The sequence below is a fragment of the Myotis daubentonii genome, chromosome 3, assembly GCF_963259705.1.
Source record: "Myotis daubentonii chromosome 3, mMyoDau2.1, whole genome shotgun sequence".
NCBI lineage: Eukaryota > Metazoa > Chordata > Mammalia > Chiroptera > Vespertilionidae > Myotis > Myotis daubentonii.
Genome location: NC_081842.1, coordinates 57,871,556 through 57,880,465, shown reverse-complemented (window position 1 = coordinate 57,880,465; position 8,910 = coordinate 57,871,556). Strand labels below are relative to the sequence as shown.

General features: G+C 57.1%; 1 protein-coding gene across 1 annotated transcript in view; it reads right to left on the bottom strand.

The window, feature by feature from the left end:
* Nucleotides 1–1,659: 1,659 nt before the first annotated feature.
* The window catches only part of ADCY5 (adenylate cyclase 5), a 161,110-nt gene continuing 153,859 nt past the window's right edge, over nt 1,660–8,910 (bottom strand). The window contains exons 18-21 of the mRNA XM_059687644.1: nt 8,222–8,485; nt 7,082–7,286; nt 4,254–4,378; nt 1,660–2,651 (exon numbers count right to left, since the gene is read on the bottom strand). Coding sequence (XP_059543627.1) covers nt 2,523–2,651; nt 4,254–4,378; nt 7,082–7,286; nt 8,222–8,485 — 723 coding nt within the window. The 3' untranslated portion in view covers nt 1,660–2,522. The remainder of the gene's footprint in view (nt 2,652–4,253; nt 4,379–7,081; nt 7,287–8,221; nt 8,486–8,910) is intronic.

Here is an 8,910-nt window from a genome sequence, read left to right as displayed (position 1 = left end):
GCGCCTGCCCCTCAGTCCAGGGAGCTGGCTCCTGCCAGAGCAGCAGTGGTCTCCGGACGGCCAGGCTGCCACAGGCCTGCGGTCTCTGCTGACGTCCTCCCCTTCGCCGCGTGCTGTCCCCCTCGCTGAGTGGGTCCCTGCCGCCCACAGCTCCCTCTCCAGCACCAGCCCAGGGCTGAGTGCATGGTTCTTCAGATGGGGACTAGACCCCAGCCCAAGCAGCAAATCAGACCGGGACACATTACCAGTGAAAGTGTTTAATAGTTAAATTACTCAAATAGACTTTTCAGTTTCCATGGGAAATCATAATTGTATCCGTTTTTGCAAGAGCAGGAGTAAAAAGAGTGCACACCCCTTAGAGGGAATAAAAAGCCAGCACTGCACATGGTCACCAGTCACTGCTGGGGGGGGGGGGAGCGGAGGATGGGCCCCCAAGAGGCCGGTGGGGGTCAGGACAACAGGGGGAACATAGGAGGAACTCTGCGCGCGTGCGCGTGCGCGCGCGCACACACACACACACACACACACACACACACACACACACACACACACACGTTACTCAGGTTGGAAGCAAAATGAAAACCCAGCACTGGCAGGTGCTGGGGTGGGGACTGGAGAACAAGACGTGGAGAAGCCAGCCTGGCAAGGGCACGAGGCCGATGCAGAACTCAGGGCGGACAGCAAAGGCGCGACAGACGCGGGATGGCAGTTTTGGGTCCATAGCCTTGCTTCAGGGCTGTGTTCGGACGGGTGGGCGATGGTTGCGGGGGAGGCTGGTGCCAGTGTCCAGCCAGAGGTGGAGCGAGCAGGTGGGCATCAGCGTCACATCCCAGCAGCTGGCACCCAGCTGCCACCCCACCCCCTTCCAGCTTGTGTTGGAGGTGAGAATAGTTCTGCCCTGAGAAGCAATGAAAAGATCTGGGCACAGGCCCCAAGGATTCTGTTTGGAAATATCTCTGATAGTATATTGTTTTCCAAATGCCTCCTTCATAGGGTATAAAAATAGAAATTTTTTCTTGGTATATTGAACTGTCCCCTCCCCAAAAAACAAAATCCAGACAAACCAAACTTTCTGCTAGCTTTGCTCTGTGGACTCTGAAGCTGGCTCTACCCTTTCCTTTGTCTGGCTTGCAGGTGGAGGGCAATGCCACCCCCTTTCCCTGAACCTAAGGGCTCCACATTATCCCCCAAGTCTGAGGGACCATCTTCGGGAGAGGCACCTCGGCCAATCGAGAGAGGCCGGCAGGCTTCCTCCTGCCTCCACCTGGCTGAGCACCAGGGCCCGCCTGCAGGCAGCGAAGGGCTGCGGTCTCAGGGAGCGAGAGGGGAGAGCAGCTTTCTGTTTCCTTTTAATTCCATTTGCATTTCTCCCAGGGGCAGTGATCTGTGTGTGTCTGTGTGTTAGAGAGAGATGGGCGATGTGTCCACGCATCTTCCTACTTAATCTTTAGAACATACGGTAACCCAAAAGGACACGCTCCCTGCTCGGGTTGGACCTGGGAAAACCCCAAACTGCCAAATCCGAAGTGAGGAAAACAGGCGTCCTGTACGTGGCCAGTTCCACAGCACAGACACACACGCACGCACACACCGTGCACACCTGGACGTACGGACAGTACAAATGAGCACACACACGCCCCGCTGTGCAGCACAGCTGTGTTCTAATATAGAGAATTTACAAAATATAGAATTTGGTATATTTGTTAGATCTCCAAGGTTTTCAATAATACAAAATAAAAAATACAAAAAGACAAGTCGGGACCCGGCCTCCCTCCCCAGCAGCGTCCCCGGCGGCCTGCGGGTCTCTCGCACGTGGACAACTAGCAGAGGCTAAAGAAGGGCGCAGAAACAGGTTTTGTTTTATTTAATAAATATTTTCCTTTTCTCAGAGCCGCCACTCCTGGCTTCGAGTCCTCTGGCCTCCCCCTCGCAGTCAGTTCTCTTCCCCACGGAGGGGCATTGTCTGTGCGTGTGTGTGGGTGGAGGGGGGACTGTGGTGAAGGCCACAGTCCTTCCAAAGCCAGCACTCCTGCCCGGCGGCTGCCTCCATGGGGCAGGGGCCAGGTCTGCCTGAAGTTTAAAGGCTCGTATAGAAAAGCAGACCCCTCAGGGCCCCTAGGCTCCCTCCAGCCAGAGTCGCTCGCCTTCCCACCCAGGCCTCTCCCTCAGCCCTGCCCTCGGCGCTGGGTGGCCATACGCCGATCCACGCGCCAGGAGCTCCTCCACCCGCGCAGCAGCAGCACCCGTGAGAAAACTCAAGATCCAGGTCGCGTCCAGCGGAGTCTTCTCCAGAGGGAGTCATCTTTGGTCAGCGTGGTGCTCGCAGGACGCAGGCACCCTGCCTGGGACAGAGGCTGCCGCCCGCCCACGAAGGCAGAAACTGCTTTTGGAATCAACGAGGAAAATCTCAAGGGCGCGGCCACCTGGGCGGGGGCGCGGGCTTCCACCGGCCCGCCCGGCACACAAAGAAGCCGTTGCGTTTCTCCGGAGGCCAGCTGCCTGGCATCGTCAGCTGGCAGCTGCTAACTGAGCGGGGGTCCTCCGTTGAGGAAGTAGGTCATCATCTCGCCTTTGCCCTTGACCTTGACCACACCCCGGCACTCCAGCTGGTACGTGTTGGCAGCCAGCACCTGGTACATGTCCGTGGTGACCTGAGGAGGCAAAGGAGGAGGGAGGACAGGCCATCCACGACCGGAGCCGTGAATCCGCCCGCGGGCAGAGCTGCCTTTGACACAGAAGGGCGGGCGGGGGCATCTCTCTGGCCTGGGCTCTCGGGGACGGACACTGCTCGCCCAGGAAAGTGCCTCTCCATGCTGTGCCAGCAGCGGCGAGCCTCCTGTGCCCTTGCAGTGCCGCTCAGCGTGGCCATCGTCCACGTGAGAAGTGCAGAGGCTGAGTCGGTGGGAGGAACTCCCGACCCAACCACGCACCTGCCTGGGGCGTTTTCCAAGGTCTCCCTCCAGGACAGAGCAGAAGTATTCTAGGTGACCCACAGGGAGAGTGAGGATGCTGACCTCACCGACCCTGTGAGTGAAGTACTATGATTTCAGGCTCAAAACATCCGAGTCACTGCCTGAGGATACGCAGCTAGGCCGGGCAGGGCCGGGCTCAGGTCGTGGCACACCTCCCGTCTCTCCTTCAGCTTTTGGAACAAAGAGGAGAACTCACAGGTGGCTCCGGCCATCACACTACCCTTGTGCAGGGGGAGGGGAGGGAGGGGGCGATGGGAGCAGCAGAGGACCAATGCCTCACAAGGTGATCCAAGAGCCATTTCTGAGAACGGCCAGCATGCCTCCGCCAGCCAGCGGCAACTCCCCGGCAAGTGTCCCGGCCCAGCCCAGCCACCAGGCCAGGGAGGACAGGGCCAGAAACCTCTGGGTGGGCTGCCGGGAGATGACCCTGCCGTGTCACCAAGTGTATTCGCCAATGGCGAGGCCCTTTGCCAGCAGAGGTGCTGGATTACTGTGTGGCTGCTGACAGCATCGCTCACACCTGTCATGGGTGAGGTCAGGAGCTCTGCAAACACACGTTCCTCTCTCCTCATCTCCCCTCACGACCCCCAGTTCCCATCTGCTATCACTTCTCCCTTGGCACAGGGATGGAGGGAGAGGCCATTGGCCAGGCCCCTCAGACAGCAGGCCGGCTGGGCTGGCCAGGGCCATGCTCAGAGCCAACCCCTGTGTTCAGAGTCCCCGCAGGAAAGAGACGTTAGGGGACATATGAGTGGTGTCAGTGTGAGCAGAAGCCATAGAACAAGCTCCATTAGCATTGGAGACAACGGAGGCCAGGGAAGCTAAGGGGCCTGCCCACAGCTCACAGAGAACGGGTATGGGAAGGTGGGGTGCAGGACTAGAGCCCAGTCCAGGCTTCTCTGCTGTCAGATTGAAGCAGAACGAATCAAGAAAGCCCTGAGGAAAACAAAGAAACGCAGAGGAAGAGCGGCGGGCCCGGGACTCACAAGCAGCGGCTTACAAAGGCCGCGGGAGGAGGAAATGTCGGGTCTCTGGCCAGGCTATGCCCTCTCATTCCTTCTGTGGCAGCGGAGGGCTCCGCACAGGCCCGGGGATCTGTCCAAGGTGCTGACAGCTTGTACCCAGTCGTGTTCTCCAAGCTTCAAAGACGTCAGTGCCAACCACCCCATCACTCTCAAATGAAATTCTGACTGGAAACTGTGGGCGGCCTGCCCCAAAGACCAAGCCCCAGACAAAGGCCCCGACGTTGGGGTGGCGGGTGGTGGACGCTCCTGCACTCACCTGGATGCGGTCTGGCACACCGGTGCTGTCCATGCGGCTGGCCACGTTCACCGTATTGCCCCAGATGTCGTACTGAGGCTTGCGGGCCCCGATCACCCCAGCCACCACGGGGCCGATATTGAGCCCTGCAGGGGACAGAAGCCAGCACGCTCATCAGGACTCAGACCAGCGCTGGCCCTCACTCCCATTCCTCTCCCCGCGCCCGGCTTCTCCCTTGGACTCTCGGTCTGAAGATACCCAGGGTCCTCCGGCCCCAAGGCCATGCTTAACCCTCTGCTCCTATCAAATGCCGTAACTCAAGGTTACGGGAACCTGTTCACACACCCACTGCACCTGTGTCCTCACCACCCAGGCAATGCTCAGCTCCTGCATGGCCATCACCAGCACTGACCTCTGCAAGGCTTCTAGTGATCTCATGCATCACCTAATCGCCTTTCCCTAATCGTCCCTCTTTCAGTGACATGAGTAAGTTTTCACCTTCAGTTTAGACCAGTGGTCGGCAAACTGCAGCTCAGCAAACCGCAGCTCGTGAGCCTGCATGCACAAAATACTGACTTCTGCACATGGGCCATGATGTTTCAATCGCACTGTACGTGCGTGCCCACACGTGGTATTTTGTGGAAGAGCCACAATGAAAGGGCCAAAGAGCAGCATGTGGGTCACGAGCCACGGTTTGCCGACCACAGGTTTAGACCAACATACCAGAACTTGCCCATTTCTTTGCCACCCGAGGTTCCCAGTTGCCTGCCCAGCTACTTGTCTACCTGTCACCCAGTCTCCAGTCCTGGCCTGAGGAAGGAAAGGCGGCAGCTTACAAAAATATAAATCAATGTAGGTGGAAAAGATGGGGTGCAAGGAAAATAAGAATAGCAATTCCACGAAACCAGGGGTGAAGTTAGCACAGAAATGCAGGCTGCACATCAGGTGAGGCAGACCCCCCGCTGGCTCTGGTCTGGGCCTTCTAGCAACCAGTGCAAAGTGAGAGCCTGGCCAAGTTCCCGGGTGCAGGGCCCCTGGCTACCATAGCCATTCGTTCAGACAAAGCCCAGTCCCCACAAAATGTCTCCAAGGCCATCAATAATCACAATATTGATGGTTAGCAATCCAATATTTTGGTTTCATGTGCTAATTTTGAGGACTGAGATACCAGTATTTATGTTGGCGAATCAGTGTTCCTTTTTTAAAAAAAAATCGAAATCTGAATCATTTATGGCTTGAGACATGCCAGGGAGTTGATAATGCATTAGAAGTCTGAAAAGTAGAAAGGTCTGCTCTTTCAGATACCACTCTTCACCCCACCACCCTTCACCCCACCACCCTCAAGAGGGGGAGGGCAGCAGGGGGTGTGGGGGGCTGGGTGGGAAAGGTGGAGGAATGAGAAGTGCAGGGGGGTAGTTACAGAATAGTCATGGGGATGCAAAGCACAGCACAGGGGATCTAGTCAATGACATTGTAATCACTGTGTGTGGTGCCAGGTGGGTGCTTGAAATATCGGGGGGACCGCTTTGTAAGGCCGATGGCTGCCTAACCACTGTGCGGTACACCTGAAACCCGTACAAAACAATTCTGAGTGTGAACCATAACTGAAATAAAGAAAGAAGAAAGAAGAGGAGGGCCGCGGCTCTCAGCAAAGCAAAACCCCTCCTGCCGAAACCATGCACGCGGGCTGCCGGGATGTCCTTGGTGAGATATATGCCGAGAACAAAACGAGCTGCAGAAACACCTTGAACTTTATGGAGCAGCGCATCCAGAATGGTAATCTGCCACCACCCAGCAGCGACAGGAGGTGGGGCCTGCCTGCCTGTGTCCGTGTGCGTGAGTTTTCACTGTGCTGTTCTGTCAGCTCTTCTGCAGAGCCGAGACTTGTCAGAGCACAAGGTTGGAGTAATAAAACAACAAAATTAAAGGCCGAAAAAATTATATAGGGTTTGGTTCCAAGAGTTTCTGCACAAGGAGGATACAGTCCTGACTGTGAAACAGACTCAGGGCCTCCGCTCGGCACCCGTCTCTTCAGAGCCAGCTCCCACCCTGGGCACCACCCCGGGCATCTGCAAGCCCCTCGAAGCTGCCCACCGCGGGCCGAGGCGGTGGGCAGAGGACCCAGGGGAGACCCGACAGGCTCGCTGTTTCTCTGGCCTCTGACGCAGCTTAGAAAGGCTCTCCCGGCCCGAGGAGCTGGCGCTCACACCGGAACCCCCGGGAACCCAGCAATCACCCTGCTGACCCGTTTTGTGTTTTAAGATGTTGAAACGATCATTTCATTGTCAATTTTACATGATTCCTTTCATGTTTAGTTTTTAAAATATTTCACTACGTTCATTTTGCTAACAGTTTTGTAGGACTGTTATGTTCAATGTTTTTATAAATTCGCAAATCACATGACTTGTACTATGTTTGTTCATTTTGTATTTAAAATGGATGAGTACATCATTTCGCTGCTTTTCATTTGTACTGAATGAATTTGGAACACTTTTAAATAAAATGCTGCTAGTAAGCCAGTCTGACTTGAAATACATGGGCTGCCATGCCCTGGGGCAGCACCCCTTTCGGGCAGGCCCACACTGGGTCCACCCGCCCTTCCCAACGCGGGCGGCCGTGAGGCGGGCACTCAGAAAGAGGCGTCCTGGGCATGTCACCCGCACAGCAGCATGCAGAGACGGCACCTGTAGGCTCGGGGAGGAGTGTGCTCTGGGTGGTGGGTCCCGCCCCACCCCCTTGGGCAGGGACGCACTGTGATGCCAGCCTGTGCTTGGGCCTGGGTCACTAATGCAGAATGGGGGGGGGGGACAGGAGCCCCTCTGAGCCCTCAGGCCTCCCAGGCAGCTCACCGATCTTCATCTGGAAGTTGTTGAAGGAGTGCTCGTTGATGTACTTCATTTGGTCCATCAGCTTCATGGCGAAGTCGGCCAGAGCTTTGATGTGCGTCTTGCCCACCTTGTCGTAGGTGGAATCGTTAAGGCCGGAGGCAGCCATGTAGGTGCTGCCGATGGTCTTGATCTTTTCCAGCTGCTTAAACCGATCCTCGCTGATGATCTGCAGAAGGCCAAACCGGGTCACCCCCAAGTCCGGGGCACTGAGGTCACGGGAAGTGCGGCAGCATGGCCCCTGGTGTCTCCCAGTTCGCACAGAGGGCCCGTCTCTAGCTCCAGCTCTGTGCCAGGACCTGGTGCTCCCTGACAGACAGGCCTCCTCCAGCGCTCGCTGCTGTAGGGGACGGTGCCCATCTCGGCCAACTCCAGTCACCTCACTGCCCAGGAGTCCAGGGGCTGTTTCCCACACTGCTGGCCCCAGCTCCCTCATCCCTCTCCTTTCTGAGCCCTGGATGGCACTGGGGTTGTCCCTCACATTCACTGCATGGTGAGTTCCCAGAGTCGAGGCTGCCCCAATGGGCACAGTATCCCCACTGCCTGGCACGTCCTAGCTCAGGGGTCCTCAAACCACGGCCCGCGGGCCACATGCAAATACAAATATTGTATTTGTTCCCGTTTTGTTTTTTTACTTCAAAATAAGATATGTGCAGTGTGCATAGGAATTTGTTCATAGTTTTTTTTTAAACTATAGTCCGGCCCTCCAACGGTCTGAGGGACAGTGAACTGGCCCCCTGTTTAAAAAGTTTGAGGACCCCTGTCCTAACTCAACAAGGGTGTGATACACAAATAACGAAATGGCTTTGTTTCTGCTGTCGATGTTCAGGGCTTTGCATCTTGTCCTGCCTCCTCCCTCAGCCTGGGAATTGCTCCTTCCTGAGACTCTCAAAGGCTGGGTCCCAGCCTGAGGCCCCGTCCAGTGGCATGAGAGGAAGGGTAGAAGATGGGAATAATTGTCAAGGCAGCTGGGCAGGGCCCCAGCGGGCACCATGGCCAGGGCTCCTGAGGTCACCGGTCCTATCTGGTGAGGCGAGAGGGGGCACCAGGTCTCCTAACTCCCTCCCCTCCAGGGACCCCAGTGCCCCTCGGCCCGCCCCGCACCTCATCGAAGTCGGCGATGATCTCGTTGAGCAGCCGCAGGCACTCGACACCCTCGTTGTTGGCCTCCAGCTCCACGTAGAACTCGGAGAAGTTGGCGATGGAGGCGAACATGACGGCCACGCACTCACACGACTGGTAGTAGAGCTCGTCGTTGCGCCGCTCCCGGGCCAGGAAGTGGGCGGCCACGTCCTTGGGCAGGATGTTGTGCAGCAGCCGCCGGTTGTAGGCCTGCAGCTCCTCCATCTCCTCCTTCTCCTCCGTGGCCTGCGACAGAGGACCGGTCAGAGGGTGGGCCAAGCCATGCATGACTTAGAAAAGAGAGTGTGAGCCCGGCCAGTGTGGCTCAATGGTTGAGCTTCAACCACATCGTGGGGACTCAGTGGCACTCCAGCCCAGCGGGTGGCAGAGTGGAAGTGTAGGCTGGGGGCGGGGACACTGGGAACATGGCTATGGATGGGATCGGAGGCCAAACCCCCAGGCCCTGGCCAGGTGCTTCCGCCATCTGGGGGACTTGGCCCAAGACATGCTGGGCAGCTGCCAACACAGCCAGATGCTTTTAGGGTTGGACTCTGGCCGGGCAGGAAGGCTCAGGGGTCAGTGCTGTGGGAGGAGGACAAGAGTGGCTGTCCCCCGAGAACTGAGACCAGTGGTTCTGCCAGGAGGGGGCCTTGTGGATAAGGGCGTTCCTG